This window comes from Ctenocephalides felis, unplaced genomic scaffold (genome assembly GCF_003426905.1).
Source record: "Ctenocephalides felis isolate EL2017-DRISC unplaced genomic scaffold, ASM342690v1 CF-g0.4_SCAFFOLD_02631, whole genome shotgun sequence".
NCBI classification, from domain to species: Eukaryota; Metazoa; Arthropoda; class Insecta; order Siphonaptera; family Pulicidae; genus Ctenocephalides; species Ctenocephalides felis.
In genome coordinates this window covers 64-21,706 of record NW_020538785.1, presented here as the reverse complement: position 1 = coordinate 21,706, position 21,643 = coordinate 64, and the positions used below count along the sequence as shown (strand labels likewise).

Sequence of the window (21,643 nt, the reverse complement as noted above, 5' to 3'; positions counted from 1 at the left end):
GAGGTACTGCCAGCGGGGCGATTTGTGCATATAAACAAATTTGCGCCATTAGCTTGTGCTGAACAAGATGAAGAAAATATTAAAAACGAAATGGAAGATGAATTTGTGACTACAAAACGCAAAAAACCTAACCCAACCGAACCGGAAACCTCAAATAAAAAACCCCAAAAAGAAGATCAATTTACCCAAAAAACAATGCCTGCAATTGTAGTTTTAGATGATTTAGGGAAAAATGATTATGTTAAACTTCTGGCAAAACAGTGTAAGAACAAATTGCATGTGCAATACAAAGGAAAACTGCACTACAGAATCACCACATACAGCGAAGTGGATTACAAAAATGTGTACGAAAGATTGAAACAAGACAACAAGAAATTTTACACTTTTCCACAGAAGGGATCTGAGCTTATAAAAATTGTTGCTGCAGGAATTCCACCTTACGTGACAAGTGATGAAATTTATCAAGAACTGATCATAGAATTCTGCAGAATTGAAAAAGTTATTCAAATGACTAAAACCAACGTGTTAGGTGAAAAAATAAAACTACCAGTTTTCGTGCTTTTCTTTCATCATGAACAGGATATGGCTCGTATTAGAAACAAAAAACACCTAGCAGGGTACGCAGTCAAATGGGACAAATATAGATCGAATGGAAACATTATACAGTGCTACAACTGCCAAAATTTTGGTCACACTTCTTCTTATTGCAACCTTCAGAATAGATGTGTGAAATGTACAAAACCCCACGAGGCGTTCAGCTGCCCCAAAACCAAAGCGGAACCAGCTCAGTGCATCAACTGTCTAGGTAACCACCCTGCAAATTTCAAGTCATGCCCGAAACTACTGGAAATTAAAGCTAGAAGAGAACAACTAAAAATCAAGGCCAGACAAAATGTCTATATCCCGGCACCTGCTCCTCTACCGTTAACTAGAAAGTTCAATTCAGTGCTACAACAGAGAGAGTTTCCAGCGCTACCTGAGCGAATGACAAATACCCTACCCTTACCTCAGAATCAAGTTCCATCGCCGCACCCTCAACAACAAGCCGCTCTGGATCAAGAAACAGGTACACAACCGCAGGCCAATAATTTTAATTTATCAGGTATGTTTACATCGTTTAAATTCATTCAAGAGGTTTTTGCAAAACCGGCAATAAAATCATCTCTTGAAAAAATTTTAAAATTAGCCCAAACTTTAAATTCAGCAAATGAAAATGAATATGATAATATATTAATTAATCATTTTATCTTTGGGAAATGATTTTAAAAATTAACGAATTAAATATACTTTACTGGAATGCACGCAGCATTAAGGCAAAAGCTTCTGAATTTAAACTATTACTTACTCATAACAACATACACATAGCATTGGTTTCCGAAACGTTTTTAAAGTCACATATAAATTTTTCTATTTATGGTTACAAAATCTACAGAAACGATAAAGATGACATCAAAGGTCGTGGAACCGCTATTTTTATCAAAAATAACATCCCACATACCCATATTCCTACCCCTGTTCTTAATAATATAGAAGCAACTATTATTTCAATAGAATCTAATTTGGGACAAATAGCTTTTATTTCCAGTTATATTCCTGGCCATAAACTCGATACCAATGACTTAGACGCTTTGCTCAACCTTTTTCCTAAAGTTTTTATGGCAGGCGATTTTAACTCTAGACATCCACTCTGGAACTGTACTAACAATAACTATAATGGCCTAGTTTTACATGAATACCTACTAGACAACATAGATACAGTTCAATTGCATTATCCTCTATCTCATACCTATTATCCAGATAATTGCAACTGGTCCCCAAGCACTATCGACCTTGCAATCACTCGAAATTTGTTCCATGTTGCAACTCCACACACTCTCACTGCCTCTAGCTCGGACCATAATCCAGTAATAACATCTGTAGCTATTGATAATTTAGCAGTTAACAATAGCAACGATAAAAACTTTCTTGATTACAAACGCGCTCATTGGAAATTATTTAGAATGCATATAAACAATCAAATAACAACCAAAATTTCTTTAGATACTACAGAACAAATTGACAAGGCAATAACAAATCTTAACGAGTGTGTGAGAAATGCAATTAACAAATCAATTCCCACCCAAAAATCCTCATCAAATCCCAACTCTTTACCACAGAATATACTTGCAGACATTAAGTTAAAAAATTATGTTCGTAAACAATGGCAAAACACAAGAGACCCGAACATCAAACAATTACTTAACAAACTATCCAGACAGATCTCAACTGACATCAAAGAATACCACAACATCACCTGGAAAAACAAGCTAGATAACATTAATTCAGGGTTCAACACAATATGGACCACGGCCAGAAAACTGACCAAAAAACAATCCGACATACCTACACTTATTACAAACAACACATTGCATACCTCGGACTCTGAAAAAGCCAACGCCATTGGAAATGAATTACTTAAAATTCATAAACAAAATGAAGACTTAGGGCACGACAATTCATTAAAATTAGTCCGAAAAACAAACAAAAAATTTTTCAAATCCACAACAGCTAAACGGAACATTAAACTTTGGATCAAACCCAAAGACGTGACAACATTTATAAATAAAATAAAAGGCCGAAAAGCCCCAGGACATGACAATATACAAAATATAATTATTAAAAACCTTCCCATAAAAGCCATAATCCTTCTTACTAAAATTATCAATAGCATCATTGATACAGGCTACTTTCCCAATCAGTGGAAAATTTCAAACATACTTCCTTTCCTTAAACCCGGAAAGCCTCCCCATCTCCCCAATAGCTACCGTCCCATTAGTCTTCTATGCTCGTTCAGTAAATTAGTAGAGAAAGTTATATTAAAACATATCAACAAACATATCACCAGTAATAATCTCCTTCCTGAAACACAATATGGATTTAGACCTAAGCACTCAACAGCACATCCACTCACTATACTTACAAAACACGTTAAAAATAAATTAGCTAACAAAAAACTTACAGGAATGCTTCTATTAGATATCGAAAAGGCTTTTGACACTATCTGGCATGATGCACTTCTATACAAAATGATTATTAAAAAATTTCCCTCCAACATTATCCACCTCACCAAATCTTACTTAACTGATAGATTTTTTATGGTTTCTGTAAATCCGGCAAGATCCTCACTGTACCCAGTGCCATACGGGTTACCGCAAGGATCAATTCTCTCACCTACACTTTTTAATTTTTACATTCACGATATACCACACGACGATAACACCACGCTATTAACATACGCAGATGACACTGCAATTTTCGCTTCGGGTACAAATTTCAAAAAAATTCATAAAAAACTTCTAACACACTTTAATAAACTATCTAGCTATTTTACCGAATGGAAAATAAGAATAAACGTAGAAAAAACCAATGCTATCATATTTACCAACAAAAGAAACAACTATATATTGCAAGGACCTCTTAATGTAGGCGATGTAAACTTTAATTGGGTTGACAAGGTAAAGTATCTAGGTATTACACTAGATAAAAAACTAAAATTCAATGAACACATAAAAACAAGAGCAAACTTATCTATAGCTATTATGAATAAGCTACATCCAATAATTGGTGCTCACTCCAAACTTAATATACACAATAAACGACTACTATATTTATCATTAGTAAGACCAATTTTAACATATGGATCTCCGGTATGGAGAAACACAACAAAAACTAATTTAGCAATAATGCAAAGACTACAAAATAAATACATTAGATTAATATTGGGAATTAGTAGAAACCCAATAACCAAAAGATATGTATCAAATGAAAAAATTCATAATTCTATCAATATTCCATACATAACAGAATACATTACAAAGCTCACTACTAATTTTCAATCTAATTGTAGAACACATGTAAATACAACCATAGCAAATATAACTGAACAAATTTCATAAATTTCTTATAACTTAGTATAATCTGTACATTGTTATTTAGTTGTAAATATATATTTTAATTATCTTTTGTTAACTAGTTGTAAGAACACTTGATGGCAGTATGTTTTTAATAGCTCTTTTCATACTTATATAAGCTAATTGAAACAATTATATATATATGCTAACAATATTATATTATGATAGTATAATGATATTCCCAGAATAGGTGTATACAATTTGTATCTTTATGTAAAAATCAATGTATGTATTTAAGACAAATAAAGCAAATTTTCAAATTAAAAAAAAAAAAAAAAATTTGTAAAAAATTAAATCCAGCGCTTTTATTCTAAATAATTCGCATAAAACAATGGATTTACATGATAGCCAAATTCATCCCCAACATATCATCAAAAGCATGATTTATTTCAACGGTTAGTTTTTCTAAAATATCGCTAATTATATTCAAATAACTTCTGCACTCAATAGTGCGTTTTCAACAAAATCGTTATCGCATTTTTATGAGCATTGAGATATGTTATATTTTGATGCGATGTAATTATACTTATATATCCTAGAAACAGTTTTTGTAAATTTTTATTCATAAATAGTATCATAATTGTTCATAAACTGTCATTGAACATTCATTTGAGTACTCTATGAATCTATACTGAACAATAGCTAATATAAACGATTTGATTAAATAACGAATATAATATTTTATTAAAATAAAATATTATTTGTATGAAATAATTAATTATATTTACGATGTAATACACTATCAATACACCAACGCATAAAATTCGGTTAGAAATCATTTGTGTAAAACATTATGTCGCGTCGTGCATTCAAGTTCAAGAAGTGTGCTCTATTCTCTTTTTGCATAGTATCTAATAAAATAATATTATCGTTATAATTAATTATTTCATTCGTAGTTTTCAAAAGAACGATAAAATACAAAACAGTAAACAATTGTACTGTTGTTTCTTGAAATAACTTGAGTCAAAAAATTCACAAACTGTTTATTCTGTAAAATCATAATATTTCTATCATATTATATTTTATTAAAATAAATCGAATGTATAAATAATTTAGTCATTAATAATAAAATATAATATTTATGTTTTTTTTTTTTTAATTCAATTGTATAGAATAAAATAATAATATCTTATATTCATTGCCGAGAAAAGATTATATATTAGTTGATATTTAATAAATATTATTTTATTCTTTTATTCTTGAATGCTTGCTGAACTGAATATGCGGCTCTGCTGCTATATCTAAACACGCTGACCGTGAATAACCGTTTGTTCGAGGGTCAGAAAACATGCAAGATTTTAGCCTAAATGGTGATTGTTATTAGAATTGAATGACTGGAGAACCATACGAAATTTTAACAATGTATTATAATTTATATGGTTTCTTTATGAAAATATAGAAATATTGTCAATAATTGCTGCAATCTAAATGTAATTTGCATTTCAATAAGTGATCAATCACACAGATTGCTCTCTACTAGCTAAACAGTAAAAGATACGAAAAAACTTTGTTCGTACGAAAGATGCAGAATAAAATCACGAATAAAATGATATATAAATCGTTATGTGTGTTCATATAATTTTTTCGAGATTATCTAATTTTTCTTAAATTTTAAGGAAATATGTAAATAATACCTAAATATACAAAATTTATATTCGACAATAGTAAAATTTCATAATAATTCATTATAACTTTATAATAATACTATTATAATTTTATAACAATTCATTTATTTATGATTATTAATAAATTTTGTACGATAATTATTAGTAAATCTTTCCACGATCACTAAGCCACGCCCTTTTTTAAAAACACGCGTCAAAATTAACTATAATATTATTATTTTGTTTATGCATAATCATTATTTTATTCTCCTTGTCGAGACTAACAAAATGCTATAAGGTATTATGATATTGACATTGATATCTAGCGTAAATGTTTGTTGAAACATTTAGGCCACTATACAGCGTAAGTTCCTAAACACGACGACCGTGAATAACCGCTCGTTCGAGGGTCAGAAAACATGCGAGATTTTAGCCTGAATTGCGAATGTTATAAAAATCAAATCATTAACAAACCCTACAATTTTTTTTTTAAATATACAAATTCTATAATCGATATTAGTGAAATTCAATAATAATTGATAACATAATAACATATAAATGTGTTAATATTTGATAATAAAACAAGAATTATTTATTTGGTTTTAAAATCACTACAAAAATTAATATACTTATATAGATTTTTTTTTATATTTATTTTAAATGTTTTATAACAACGTAACTAATAAATAAAGTTATTATTTTGTACATTTATTTATGATTATTAATAAATTTTGTACGATAATTATTAGTAAAACTTTCCACGATCACTAAGCCACGCCCCTTTTTAAAAACACGCGTCAAAATTCACTATAACATTATTATTTTCTTTATGAATAATTATTATTTTATTCTTCTCGTCGAGACTAACAAATTGCTATAAGGTATTATGGTATTGACATTGATATCTAGCGTAAATGCTTGCTGAAACATTTAGGCCACTATACAGCGGCAGTTCCTAAACACGACGACCGTGAATAACCGTTTGCTCGAGGGTCAGAAAACATGCGAGATTTTAGCCTGAATTGCGAATGTTATAAAAATCAAATCATTAACAAACCCTACAATTTTTTTTTTTAAATATACAAATTCTATAATCGATATTAGTGAAATTCAATAATAATTGATAACATAATAACATATAAATGTGCTAATATTCGATAATAAAACAAGAATTATTTATTTGATGTTGAAATCACTACAAAAATTAATATACTTATATAGATTTTTTTTATATTCATTTTAAATGATTTATAACAACGTAACTAATAAATAAAGTTATTATTTCGTACATTTATAACCTTAAATATTCTTTGATTCATTCAAACAAATGTTGTTATTTATATTTATTTAAATAAAAATATCTAAAATCAATTAAATTATATACCGAATGTTATGATAAAAAAATTAAAATAAATTAAAATGAGTATTGAATAGTAAATTAAATAGTATTATAAATAAAATAGTAAAATAATAAATAAATAGTAAAATAATATATGTTCATTTTTTGAATAAAGTTGTTCGTCCTGAGAAGGACGGTTTTATGTCAATTTGCGACAATAAAAGAAATTTAAGCTTTCTTTTCTGTCTTCTTTGGCAAAAGCACAGCTTGTATGTTCGGCAATACACCGCCCTGAGCAATCGTAACACCCGATAACAGTTTGTTGAGTTCCTCGTCATTGCGGATGGCCAGTTGCAAATGACGCGGAATTATTCTGGTCTTCTTGTTGTCGCGAGCCGCATTGCCGGCTAACTCGAGAACTTCGGCGGCCAGATATTCCATGACTGCAGCGAGGTAGACGGGTGCACCAGCGCCGACACGCTCGGCATAGTTGCCTTTGCGTAGCAAACGATGAATACGACCGACTGGAAACTGAAGACCGGCACGGTTAGACCGTGACTTAGCCTTTCCCTTGACTTTACCGCCTTTGCCTCGACCAGACATGTTTACAGGTTCGTGTTCAAACTGAGAATGATATCAAAGTTCTCGAACGGGCCCGTATAGATTTCTGAGCGTTGCAAGCACACGCCCATTTTTTTGTAGACACGCCCCTCCCTTGCCTACGTACGTTGTTACGGCTTCAGTCAAAACGTTGAAGCAGTACGAAAACGGAGCGTCGGCACGACTCATTTCGTATCAGTCAGTGTACTAGTAAACATCAGACATGCCACCGAAAACCAGCGGTAAAGCGGCTAAGAAAGCAGGCAAAGCCCAGAAAAATATTTCAAAGGGCGACAAGAAGAAGAAACGTAAGCGCAAGGAGAGCTATGCCATTTATATTTACAAAGTCTTGAAACAAGTCCATCCTGACACGGGCATTTCGAGCAAGGCGATGAGCATCATGAACAGCTTTGTGAATGATATCTTCGAGCGTATAGCGGCCGAGGCATCGCGTTTGGCTCACTACAACAAACGCTCTACAATCACTAGTCGGGAAATTCAGACAGCAGTCCGGCTATTGCTACCAGGCGAGTTGGCCAAACACGCCGTCAGCGAAGGTACTAAGGCCGTAACCAAGTACACCAGCTCGAAATAAAATGATGAAGATTTTGTGATGCCACTTATATGTTCTGTCGACAATAACAAAGGCCCTTCTCAGGGCCCACAAATATTTTACAAAAGAACTTTATAATTTTTACATTGGTTTTATAGATAAAATAAAATAACCTGACACTAATGATATTTTATTAGGATTTTCAATAAATTTTGATCAGATTTCTATTAGAGATCGTTATTATTAATTTATATTATAAATAATGTTCAATTTCTATATATTTTCAATATGATAAAAATTAATGATTGAATATTCAATTCAATTTAAAACTTTAGTTTTTCAAATTTAGTTAATAAGTTTAAGTTTATTTTAATTTATTATAAAATATATTTATATTAAAAAAAATCGCAATTTAAATATTTTCGTAAAAATAAAATTATTGTCGTAAATATTTTAAAAATTTTATTATTTAAATATATAAAATATATTATTACATATTATATAAATTTAAATAATATGCAAAATTTAATAAATTCATTCATTTAATTGAGCTCCTTCAATTCAGAGCCCTTTTCGAAGCCCTTAACTGTAAAGTATACTAATACTAAAAGTATACTCTATTTTCTATTAATTGAAGCCCCCCCATGTAAGAAAAGAAATCAATTGCATATAAAAAGTCAATACGAAAAAATAGTAAAATATATATTAATTAATACTTTCTTTAAAACATATTCGAAGGGCTTTCCAATTTGATAATATTATCAATAATATTACCAAAGCAAGTTATTCTGCAAGAAAATAAACAAATTTCATATAAAATCAAATAAAGCCTGTACGTAAATTGTAAAATATATTACTTGTTCTTTTAATTATATTTGACAGCCCTTAAAAGGGCTCTTTTTTGTTTTGTATTTATAAGAAATGACTGCGTCCGTTGATCAATTTAACCGCCGAAACCGTACAGTGTACGACCCTGACGTTTGAGCGCATATACGACATCCATAGCGGTTACGGTCTTCCTCTTGGCGTGCTCGGTGTATGTGACTGCATCGCGGATAACGTTCTCGAGAAACACTTTCAGAACACCGCGGGTCTCTTCGTAGATTAGACCCGAGATACGCTTGACGCCGCCACGGCGAGCAAGACGACGTATAGCCGGCTTTGTAATACCTTGGATATTATCGCGAAGAACTTTCCTGTGTCGCTTAGCGCCACCCTTTCCGAGTCCCTTACCACCTTTGCCACGGCCGGTCATTTTTCAATATATCGCAGTCGGGATAAATTTACAAATTGATGTTAACAGCTCGAAGTCTGAATAACGACTGAATTCCGACGAGCGAAATTATTGAAAAGTTTGAGCTCGCTAGGCCACGCCCATCATAGCTATGCGAGCATTCGGCGCCGACCAATGACAGCCGAGCACAGCATCGGACATTCGTAATGTATTTTGATCATAATATTCGAGCCGGACGCGTCAGTATCAAAACGATCGTCAAACGAGAAGGTTCTCGAAACGAAATCTAGGAGTTATAATGGCCCGTACGAAGCAGACAGCTCGCAAGTCCACCGGTGGCAAGGCGCCCCGTAAGCAGCTTGCAACGAAAGCGGCTCGCAAGAGCGCGCCGGCGACCGGCGGTGTGAAGAAGCCGCATCGTTATCGGCCTGGCACCGTAGCTCTGCGTGAGATCCGTCGTTACCAGAAGAGCACCGAGCTTCTCATACGAAAGTTGCCGTTCCAACGTCTAGTGCGCGAGATCGCTCAGGACTTCAAGACCGATCTGCGTTTTCAGAGCTCCGCCGTCATGGCATTGCAGGAAGCTAGCGAGGCCTATTTGGTTGGCCTGTTCGAAGATACAAACTTGTGCGCGATCCACGCCAAGCGCGTAACCATCATGCCCAAGGATATTCAACTAGCTCGGCGTATTCGAGGAGAACGCGCTTAGACGCCTGTCGTCCTATAAAACAAATCGGTCCTTTTCAGGACCACCAAAATGATCAATTAAAAGAACTTTTATTATTTTTCAAATTATTTTATTTTGCAGAATTATTCCATCGATACGTTAGAAATTTTTATTGATTTTTTTTTTAATTGAAATTATTGACAACACACATGATTTGACTTGTTGAATAGTGTGTTGTTGTGTTAAGTTTAAAAAATATTATAGTTGAATTTGTAAAATTCGTCATGAATTTCTGAAAGCTTCTTTAAAAAATTCTAAATTTAATTAATATGGGCGAGTTGCCGTTCTGATGATAGAAATTTATATTATATATATTATATTATATATATTTATATATATAAATATTTTTTTTTTATTGTATATTTTTTAATTTCATATATAGTTATTTAAAGTTATATAAATTTTCTTTTTCGAATACGATATGAAAAAAAGATTGAAACTTCATAAATTATTAATGATTATATTTTATTTCATTAATTAATTTCCATTTACTTATTATTTATATAAAAAAAAATTAGAAAAAATTATGAATTTAATTATTATGAGAGTTGCCGTTCTATGTATAGTTGATTTATTTAAAGTGATATATAAAACTTTTATTAATAAATTATTGATTATATTTCATTTGATTAAGATAATTTATTCATATAAAATTATTTAAAAAAAAATAATAAATAAATAAATAAAATTCAGCGATTGATATTGAACAACTCCCTACCAAAGACGAAATTGAAAATTGAAAAGACTTTGACTTTTAAATTTCGTCAATGACACAACACGGCGGCGAGGAACACAGCGAGCGTTGCTGCGCTCCTGTTACAAATATTTTATTAAAATTTTTTCCGAAGTCCACGAAAAGGCTATAATATAAGATGATAAGATATATATAAGTAAAATAATAATGTTCTTTGATAAAAATTTATTGTTAGTCCTGAAAAGGACTTTGTGCAAACATTTTCGTTTGCTGTTGTGTAAAAAGATAATGAAATGTTTTCACTTCTTTTTCGGTGACGCTTTTTTCAAAGGTTTGGCTACTTTTGATGTCTTCTTTGGCGATTTAGGTTTCTTTGCGGCTGCGGTCTTGACGGTTTTCTTCGTTTTGCTCGTTGCCTTGGCCGATGAGGCTTTCGTCGACTTACCCTGAATGGTCTTCTTCTTATCGACTGTCGTCTTAGGTTTCGCCGACGACTTTTTTAATGTGCCCGCTGCGGATGCAGACTTCTTTTTAGGGGACGAAGCAGGTTTGGCGGCGCCCTTCGACTTTGCTGTCTTCGATTTTGCTTTTGCCGCTGGCGTCTTAGCGGTCCTGGCTTTTCCAGCCGAAACACCGCTTTCGCCGCCGCTCTGTTTAGCGTTCGCGGCAAGTTTGAACGAACCCGAAGCACCTTTGCCTTTTGTTTGAATCAGTGTGCCCGCTTGAACAGCTGACTTTAAATACTTTTTAATGAACGTTGACATTTTCTCGGCGTCGATTTTATAATTGGCCGACATATATTTCTTAATCGCCTGCAGCGACGATCCGCCGCGTTCTTTCAGACTTTTAATAGCGTTGTTTACCATTTCAGATGTAGGAGGATGGGACGGCTTCACTCGCGGTTTTTTAACAGCCGCAGTCTTGCCCTTTTTCGGCGATGCTGTCGCTGGCGCAGCGGTTGCCGCCGGCGACGTAGATAAAGCGTTATCTGACATTATAGTAAAAAATCGTAGGTTAAAATGTAAATCTAACACGTGATTGGTTAAATATGTTAGGGGCGTGGCCAAAAACTATATTCGAAAAGTGTAGGACCGAGGAGAAAACAATAATATTTGAAAATTTTACAAAAATGTAAATTATTTGTAAAAAATTATTCATTCGAGTCCGAGCAGCCGTAGTGTTCGCATCGCCCAGAAAATCTATAATCCCTGTGAATTTAAATGTGAAGTGATTCGTATTTAAAGTGAAATTTTTGTGAATATGTTACGTGGTGAAGTATTAAAAACTATTTATAATAATTATTAGTTCTATACAATTTATGGTCGACGTTAGACTATAACGTTGCCATTATGGCGGCGGATCAGGACTCTAACATTAGTGTCGCACAGCAACTGAACGAGGTACTGCCAGCGGGGCGATTTGTGCATATAAACAAATTTGCGCCATTAGCTTGTGCTGAACAAGATGAAGAAAATAATAAAAACGAAATGGAAGATGAATTTGTGACTACAAAACGCAAAAAACCTAACCCAACCGAACCGGAAACCTCAAATAAAAAACCCCAAAAAGAAGATCAATTTACCCAAAAAACAATGCCTGCAATTGTAGTTTTAGATGATTTAGGGAAAAATGATTATGTTAAACTTCTGGCAAAACAGTGTAAGAACAAATTGCATGTGCAATACAAAGGAAAACTGCACTACAGAATCACCACATACAGCGAAGTGGATTACAAAAATGTGTACGAAAGATTGAAACAAGACAACAAGAAATTTTACACTTTTCCACAGAAGGGATCTGAGCTTATAAAAATTGTTGCTGCAGGAATTCCACCTTACGTGACAAGTGATGAAATTTATCAAGAACTGATCATAGAATTCTGCAGAATTGAAAAAGTTATTCAAATGACTAAAACCAACGTGTTAGGTGAAAAAATAAAACTACCAGTTTTCGTGCTTTTCTTTCATCATGAACAGGATATGGCTCGTATTAGAAACAAAAAACACCTAGCAGGGTACGCAGTCAAATGGGACAAATATAGATCGAATGGAAACATTATACAGTGCTACAACTGCCAAAATTTTGGCCACACTTCTTCTTATTGCAACCTTCAGAATAGATGTGTGAAATGTACAAAACCCCACGAGGCGTTCAGCTGCCCCAAAACCAAAGCGGAACCAGCTCAGTGCATCAACTGTCTAGGTAACCACCCTGCAAATTTCAAGTCATGCCCGAAACTACTGGAAATTAAAGCTAGAAGAGAACAACTAAAAATCAAGGCCAGACAAAATGTCTATATCCCGGCACCTGCTCCTCTACCGTTAACTAGAAAGTTCAATTCAGTGCTACAACAGAGAGAGTTTCCAGCGCTACCTGAGCGAATGACAAATACCCTACCCTTACCTCAGAATCAAGTTCCATCGCCGCACCCTCAACAACAAGCCGCTCTGGATCAAGAAACAGGTACACAACCGCAGGCCAATAATTTTAATTTATCAGGTATGTTTACATCGTTTAAATTCATTCAAGAGGTTTTTGCAAAACCGGCAATAAAATCATCTCTTGAAAAAATTTTAAAATTAGCCCAAACTTTAAATTCAGCAAATGAAAATGAATATGATAATATATTAATTAATCATTTTATCTTTGGGAAATGATTTTAAAAATTAACGAATTAAATATACTTTACTGGAATGCACGCAGCATTAAGGCAAAAGCTTCTGAATTTAAACTATTACTTACTCATAACAACATACACATAGCATTGGTTTCCGAAACGTTTTTAAAGTCACATATAAATTTTTCTATTTATGGTTACAAAATCTACAGAAACGATAAAGATGACATCAAAGGTCGTGGAACCGCTATTTTTATCAAAAATAACATCCCACATACCCATATTCCTACCCCTGTTCTTAATAATATAGAAGCAACTATTATTTCAATAGAATCTAATTTGGGACAAATAGCTTTTATTTCCAGTTATATTCCTGGCCATAAACTCGATACCAATGACTTAGACGCTTTGCTCAACCTTTTTCCTAAAGTTTTTATGGCAGGCGATTTTAACTCTAGACATCCACTCTGGAACTGTACTAACAATAACTATAATGGCCTAGTTTTACATGAATACCTACTAGACAACATAGATACAGTTCAATTGCATTATCCTCTATCTCATACCTATTATCCAGATAATTGCAACTGGTCCCCAAGCACTATCGACCTTGCAATCACTCGAAATTTGTTCCATGTTGCAACTCCACACACTCTCACTGCCTCTAGCTCGGACCATAATCCAGTAATAACATCTGTAGCTATTGATAATTTAGCAGTTAACAATAGCAACGATAAAAACTTTCTTGATTACAAACGCGCTCATTGGAAATTATTTAGAATGCATATAAACAATCAAATAACAACCAAAATTTCTTTAGATACTACAGAACAAATTGACAAGGCAATAACAAATCTTAACGAGTGTGTGAGAAATGCAATTAACAAATCAATTCCCACCCAAAAATCCTCATCAAATCCCAACTCTTTACCACAGAATATACTTGCAGACATTAAGTTAAAAAATTATGTTCGTAAACAATGGCAAAACACAAGAGACCCGAACATCAAACAATTACTTAACAAACTATCCAGACAGATCTCAACTGACATCAAAGAATACCACAACATCACCTGGAAAAACAAGCTAGATAACATTAATTCAGGGTTCAACACAATATGGACCACGGCCAGAAAACTGACCAAAAAACAATCCGACATACCTACACTTATTACAAACAACACATTGCATACCTCGGACTCTGAAAAAGCCAACGCCATTGGAAATGAATTACTTAAAATTCATAAACAAAATGAAGACTTAGGGCACGACAATTCATTAAAATTAGTCCGAAAAACAAACAAAAAATTTTTCAAATCCACAACAGCTAAACGGAACATTAAACTTTGGATCAAACCCAAAGACGTGACAACATTTATAAATAAAATAAAAGGCCGAAAAGCCCCAGGACATGACAATATACAAAATATAATTATTAAAAACCTTCCCATAAAAGCCATAATCCTTCTTACTAAAATTATCAATAGCATCATTGATACAGGCTACTTTCCCAATCAGTGGAAAATTTCAAACATACTTCCTTTCCTTAAACCCGGAAAGCCTCCCCATCTCCCCAATAGCTACCGTCCCATTAGTCTTCTATGCTCGTTCAGTAAATTAGTAGAGAAAGTTATATTAAAACATATCAACAAACATATCACCAGTAATAATCTCCTTCCTGAAACACAATATGGATTTAGACCTAAGCACTCAACAGCACATCCACTCACTATACTTACAAAACACGTTAAAAATAAATTAGCTAACAAAAAACTTACAGGAATGCTTCTATTAGATATCGAAAAGGCTTTTGACACTATCTGGCATGATGCACTTCTATACAAAATGATTATTAAAAAATTTCCCTCCAACATTATCCACCTCACCAAATCTTACTTAACTGATAGATTTTTTATGGTTTCTGTAAATTCGGCAAGATCCTCACTGTACCCAGTGCCATACGGGTTACCGCAAGGATCAATTCTCTCACCTACACTTTTTAATTTTTACATTCACGATATACCACACGACGATAACACCACGCTATTAACATACGCAGATGACACTGCAATTTTCGCTTCGGGTACAAATTTCAAAAAAATTCATAAAAAACTTCTAACACACTTTAATAAACTATCTAGCTATTTTACCGAATGGAAAATAAGAATAAACGTAGAAAAAACCAATGCTATCATATTTACCAACAAAAGAAACAACTATATATTGCAAGGACCTCTTAATGTAGGCGATGTAAACTTTAATTGGGTTGACAAGGTAAAGTATCTAGGTATTACACTAGATAAAAAACTAAAATTCAATGAACACATAAAAACAAGAGCAAACTTATCTATAGCTATTATGAATAAGCTACATCCAATAATTGGTGCTCACTCCAAACTTAATATACACAATAAACGACTACTATATTTATCATTAGTAAGACCAATTTTAACATATGGATCTCCGGTATGGAGAAACACAACAAAAACTAATTTAGCAATAATGCAAAGACTACAAAATAAATACATTAGATTAATATTGGGAATTAGTAGAAACCCAATAACCAAAAGATATGTATCAAATGAAAAAATTCATAATTCTATCAATATTCCATACATAACAGAATACATTACAAAGCTCACTACTAATTTTCAATCTAATTGTAGAACACATGTAAATACAACCATAGCAAATATAACTGAACAAATTTCATAAATTTCTTATAACTTAGTATAATCTGTACATTGTTATTTAGTTGTAAATATATATTTTAATTATCTTTTGTTAACTAGTTGTAAGAACACTTGATGGCAGTATGTTTTTAATAGCTCTTTTCATACTTATATAAGCTAATTGAAACAATTATATATATATGCTAACAATATTATATTATGATAGTATAATGATATTCCCAGAATAGGTGTATACAATTTGTATCTTTATGTAAAAATCAATGTATGTATTTAAGACAAATAAAGCAAATTTTCAAATTAAAAAAAAAAAAAAAATTTGTAAAAAATTAAATCCAGCGCTTTTATTCTAAATAATTCGCATAAAACAATGGATTTACATGATAGCCAAATTCATCCCCAACATATCATCAAAAGCATGATTTATTTCAACGGTTAGTTTTTCTAAAATATCGCTAATTATATTCAAATAACTTCTGCACTCAATAGTGCGTTTTCAACAAAATCGTTATCGCATTTTTATGAGCATTGAGATATGTTATATTTTGATGCGATGTAATTATACTTATATATCCTAGAAACAGTTTTTGTAAATTTTTATTCATAAATAGTATCATAATTGTTCATAAACTGTCATTGAACATTCATTTGAGTACTCTATGAATCTATACTGAACAATAGCTAATATAAACGATTTGATTAAATAACGAATATAATATTTTATTAAAATAAAATATTATTTGTATGAAATAATTAATTATATTTACGATGTAATACACTATCAATACACCAACGCATAAAATTCGGTTAGAAATCATTTGTGTAAAACATTATGTCGCGTCGTGCATTCAAGTTCAAGAAGTGTGCTCTATTCTCTTTTTGCATAGTATCTAATAAAATAATATTATCGTTATAATTAATTATTTCATTCGTAGTTTTCAAAAGAACGATAAAATACAAAACAGTAAACAATTGTACTGTTGTTTCTTGAAATAACTTGAGTCAAAAAATTCACAAACTGTTTATTCTGTAAAATCATAATATTTCTATCATATTATATTTTATTAAAATAAATCGAATGTATAAATAATTTAGTCATTAATAATAAAATATAATATTTATGTTTTTTTTTTTTTAATTCAATTGTATAGAATAAAATAATAATATCTTATATTCATTGCCGAGAAAAGATTATATATTAGTTGATATTTAATAAATATTATTTTATTCTTTTATTCTTGAATGCTTGCTGAACTGAATATGCGGCTCTGCTGCTATATCTAAACACGCTGACCGTGAATAACCGTTTGTTCGAGGGTCAGAAAACATGCAAGATTTTAGCCTAAATGGTGATTGTTATTAGAATTGAATGACTGGAGAACCATACGAAATTTTAACAATGTATTATAATTTATATGGTTTCTTTATGAAAATATAGAAATATTGTCAATAATTGCTGCAATCTAAATGTAATTTGCATTTCAATAAGTGATCAATCACACAGATTGCTCTCTACTAGCTAAACAGTAAAAGATACGAAAAAACTTTGTTCGTACGAAAGATGCAGAATAAAATCACGAATAAAATGATATATAAATCGTTATGTGTGTTCATATAATTTTTTCGAGATTATCTAATTTTTCTTAAATTTTAAGGAAATATGTAAATAATACCTAAATATACAAAATTTATATTCGACAATAGTAAAATTTCATAATAATTCATTATAACTTTATAATAATACTATTATAATTTTATAACAATTCATTTATTTATGATTATTAATAAATTTTGTACGATAATTATTAGTAAATCTTTCCACGATCACTAAGCCACGCCCTTTTTTAAAAACACGCGTCAAAATTAACTATAATATTATTATTTTGTTTATGCATAATCATTATTTTATTCTCCTTGTCGAGACTAACAAAATGCTATAAGGTATTATGATATTGACATTGATATCTAGCGTAAATGTTTGTTGAAACATTTAGGCCACTATACAGCGTAAGTTCCTAAACACGACGACCGTGAATAACCGCTCGTTCGAGGGTCAGAAAACATGCGAGATTTTAGCCTGAATTGCGAATGTTATAAAAATCAAATCATTAACAAACCCTACAATTTTTTTTTAAATATACAAATTCTATAATCGATATTAGTGAAATTCAATAATAATTGATAACATAATAACATATAAATGTGTTAATATTTGATAATAAAACAAGAATTATTTATTTGGTTTTAAAATCACTACAAAAATTAATATACTTATATAGATTTTTTTTTATATTTATTTTAAATGTTTTATAACAACGTAACTAATAAATAAAGTTATTATTTTGTACATTTATTTATGATTATTAATAAATTTTGTACGATAATTATTAGTAAAACTTTCCACGATCACTAAGCCACGCCCCTTTTTAAAAACACGCGTCAAAATTCACTATAACATTATTATTTTCTTTATGAATAATTATTATTTTATTCTTCTCGTCGAGACTAACAAATTGCTATAAGGTATTATGGTATTGACATTGATATCTAGCGTAAATGCTTGCTGAAACATTTAGGCCACTATACAGCGGCAGTTCCTAAACACGACGACCGTGAATAACCGTTTGCTCGAGGGTCAGAAAACATGCGAGATTTTAGCCTGAATTGCGAATGTTATAAAAATCAAATCATTAACAAACCCTACAATTTTTTTTTTTAAATATACAAATTCTATAATCGATATTAGTGAAATTCAATAATAATTGATAACATAATAACATATAAATGTGCTAATATTCGATAATAAAACAAGAATTATTTATTTGATGTTGAAATCACTACAAAAATTAATATACTTATATAGATTTTTTTTATATTCATTTTAAATGATTTATAACAACGTAACTAATAAATAAAGTTATTATTTCGTACATTTATAACCTTAAATATTCTTTGATTCATTCAAAATGTTGTTATTTATATTTATTTAAAAAAAATATCTAAAATCAATTAAATTATATACCGAATGTTATGATAAAAAAATTAAAATAAATTAAAATGAGTATTGAATAGTAAATTAAATAGTATTATAAATAAAATAGTAAAATAATAAATAAATAGTAAAATAATATATGTTCATTTTTTGAATAAAGTTGTTCGTCCTGAGAAGGACGGTTTTATGTCAATTTGCGACAATAAAAGAAATTTAAGCTTTCTTTTCTGTCTTCTTTGGCAAAAGCACAGCTTGTATGTTCGGCAATACACCGCCCTGAGCAATCGTAACACCCGATAACAGTTTGTTGAGTTCCTCGTCATTGCGGATGGCCAGTTGCAAATGACGCGGAATTATTCTGGTCTTCTTGTTGTCGCGAGCCGCATTGCCGGCTAACTCGAGAACTTCGGCGGCCAGATATTCCATGACTGCAGCGAGGTAGACGGGTGCACCAGCGCCGACACGCTCGGCATAGTTGCCTTTGCGTAGCAAACGATGAATACGACCGACTGGAAACTGAAGACCGGCACGGTTAGACCGTGACTTAGCCTTTCCCTTGACTTTACCGCCTTTGCCTCGACCAGACATGTTTACAGGTTCGTGTTCAAACTGAGAATGATATCAAAGTTCTCGAACGGGCCCGTATAGATTTCTGAGCGTTGCAAGCACACGCCCATTTTTTTGTAGACACGCCCCTCCCTTGCCTACGTACGTTGTTACGGCTTCAGTCAAAACGTTGAAGCAGTACGAAAACGGAGCGTCGGCACGACTCATTTCGTATCAGTCAGTGTACTAGTAAACATCAGACATGCCACCGAAAACCAGCGGTAAAGCGGCTAAGAAAGCAGGCAAAGCCCAGAAAAATATTTCAAAGGGCGACAAGAAGAAGAAACGTAAGCGCAAGGAGAGCTATGCCATTTATATTTACAAAGTCTTGAAACAAGTCCATCCTGACACGGGCATTTCGAGCAAGGCGATGAGCATCATGAACAGCTTTGTGAATGATATCTTCGAGCGTATAGCGGCCGAGGCATCGCGTTTGGCTCACTACAACAAACGCTCTACAATCACTAGTCGGGAAATTCAGACAGCAGTCCGGCTATTGCTACCAGGCGAGTTGGCCAAACACGCCGTCAGCGAAGGTACTAAGGCCGTAACCAAGTACACCAGCTCGAAATAAAATGATGAAGATTTTGTGATGCCACTTATATGTTCTGTCGACAATAACAAAGGCCCTTCTCAGGGCCCACAAATATTTTACAAAAGAACTTTATAATTTTTACATTGGTTTTATAGATAAAATAAAATAACCTGACACTAATGATATTTTATTAGGATTTTCAATAAATTTTGATCAGATTTCTATTAGAGATCGTTATATTAATTTATATTATAAATAATGTTCAATTTCTATATATTTTCAATATGATAAAAATTAATGATTGAATATTCAATTCAATTTAAAACTTTAGTTTTTCAAATTTAGTTAATAAGTTTAAGTTTATTATAAAATAATTTATAAAAAAAAATAAATTTATATTTCGTAAAAATAAAATTATTGTCGTAAATATTTTAAAAATATTATTTCATATATAAAAAATATTATTACATAATATATTTAAATAAATGCAAAATTTAATAAATTCATTTTAATTGAGCTCCTTCAATTCAGAGCCCTTTTCGAAGCCCTTAACTGTAAAGTATACTAATACTAAAAGGGCTCTATTTTCTATTAATTGAAGCCCCCCCATGTAAGAAAAGAAAATCAATTGCATATAAAAAGTCAATACGAAAAAATAGTAAAATATATATTAATTAATACTTTCTTTAAAACATATTCGAAGGGCTTTCCAATTTGATAATATTATCAATAATATTACCAAAGCAAGTTATTCTGCAAGAAAATAAACAAATTTCATATAAAATCAAATAAAGCCTGTACGTAAATTGTAAAATATATTACTTGTTCTTTTAATTATATTTGACAGCCCTTAAAAGGGCTCTTTTTTGTTTTGTATTTATAAGAAATGACTGCGTCCGTTGATCAATTTAACCGCCGAAACCGTACAGTGTACGACCCTGACGTTTGAGCGCATATACGACATCCATAGCGGTTACGGTCTTCCTCTTGGCGTGCTCGGTGTATGTGACTGCATCGCGGATAACGTTCTCGAGAAACACTTTCAGAACACCGCGGGTCTCTTCGTAGATTAGACCCGAGATACGCTTGACGCCGCCACGGCGAGCAAGACGACGTATAGCCGGCTTTGTAATACCTTGGATATTATCGCGAAGAAATTTCCTGTGTCGCTTAGCGCCACCCTTTTCGAGTCCCTTACCACCTTTGCCACGGCCGGTCATTTTTCAATATATCGCAGTCGGGATAAATTTACAATTGATGTTAAAACAGCTCGAAGTCTGAAAACGACTGAATTCCGACGAGCGAAATTATTGAAAAGTTTGAGCTCGCTAGGCCACGCCCATCATAGCTATGCGAGCATTCGGCGCCGACCAATGACAGCCGAGCACAGCATCGGACATTCGTAATGTATTTTGATCATAATATTCGAGCCGGACGCGTCAGTATCAAAACGATCGTCAAAACGAGAAGGTTCTCGAAACGAAATCTAGGAGTTATAATGG

At 32.2% G+C, this 21,643-nt stretch overlaps 5 protein-coding genes across 5 annotated transcripts; 2 read left to right on the top strand and 3 right to left on the bottom strand.

Annotated features, from left to right (window-relative positions):
* Window positions 1-7,079: 7,079 nt before the first annotated feature.
* Window positions 7,080-7,627, bottom strand: LOC113381150 (histone H2A). Its single transcript, XM_026620127.1, has one exon. The coding sequence runs from the start codon at window positions 7,494-7,496 to the stop codon at window positions 7,122-7,124; it is 375 nt and encodes a 124-aa protein (XP_026475912.1). The 5' UTR covers window positions 7,497-7,627; the 3' UTR covers window positions 7,080-7,121.
* Window positions 7,628-7,668: 41 nt separating this feature from the next.
* On the top strand, window positions 7,669-8,166 carry LOC113381153 (histone H2B-like). Its single transcript, XM_026620130.1, has one exon. It carries the CDS (start codon window positions 7,717-7,719, stop codon window positions 8,086-8,088), a length of 372 nt encoding a protein of 123 aa, XP_026475915.1. The 5' UTR covers window positions 7,669-7,716; the 3' UTR covers window positions 8,089-8,166.
* A 2,806-nt stretch (window positions 8,167-10,972) lies between these two features.
* On the bottom strand, window positions 10,973-11,732 carry LOC113381146 (histone H1-like). Its single transcript, XM_026620122.1, has one exon. The coding sequence runs from the start codon at window positions 11,694-11,696 to the stop codon at window positions 11,001-11,003; it is 696 nt and encodes a 231-aa protein (XP_026475907.1). The 5' UTR covers window positions 11,697-11,732; the 3' UTR covers window positions 10,973-11,000.
* A 7,466-nt stretch (window positions 11,733-19,198) lies between these two features.
* LOC113381151 (histone H2A) lies at window positions 19,199-19,621 on the bottom strand. Its single transcript, XM_026620128.1, has one exon. The coding sequence runs from the start codon at window positions 19,586-19,588 to the stop codon at window positions 19,214-19,216; it is 375 nt and encodes a 124-aa protein (XP_026475913.1). The 5' UTR covers window positions 19,589-19,621; the 3' UTR covers window positions 19,199-19,213.
* A 139-nt stretch (window positions 19,622-19,760) lies between these two features.
* Window positions 19,761-20,258, top strand: LOC113381155 (histone H2B-like). Its single transcript, XM_026620131.1, has one exon. The coding sequence runs from the start codon at window positions 19,809-19,811 to the stop codon at window positions 20,178-20,180; it is 372 nt and encodes a 123-aa protein (XP_026475916.1). The 5' UTR covers window positions 19,761-19,808; the 3' UTR covers window positions 20,181-20,258.
* The last annotated feature ends 1,385 nt before the right edge of the window (window positions 20,259-21,643 follow it).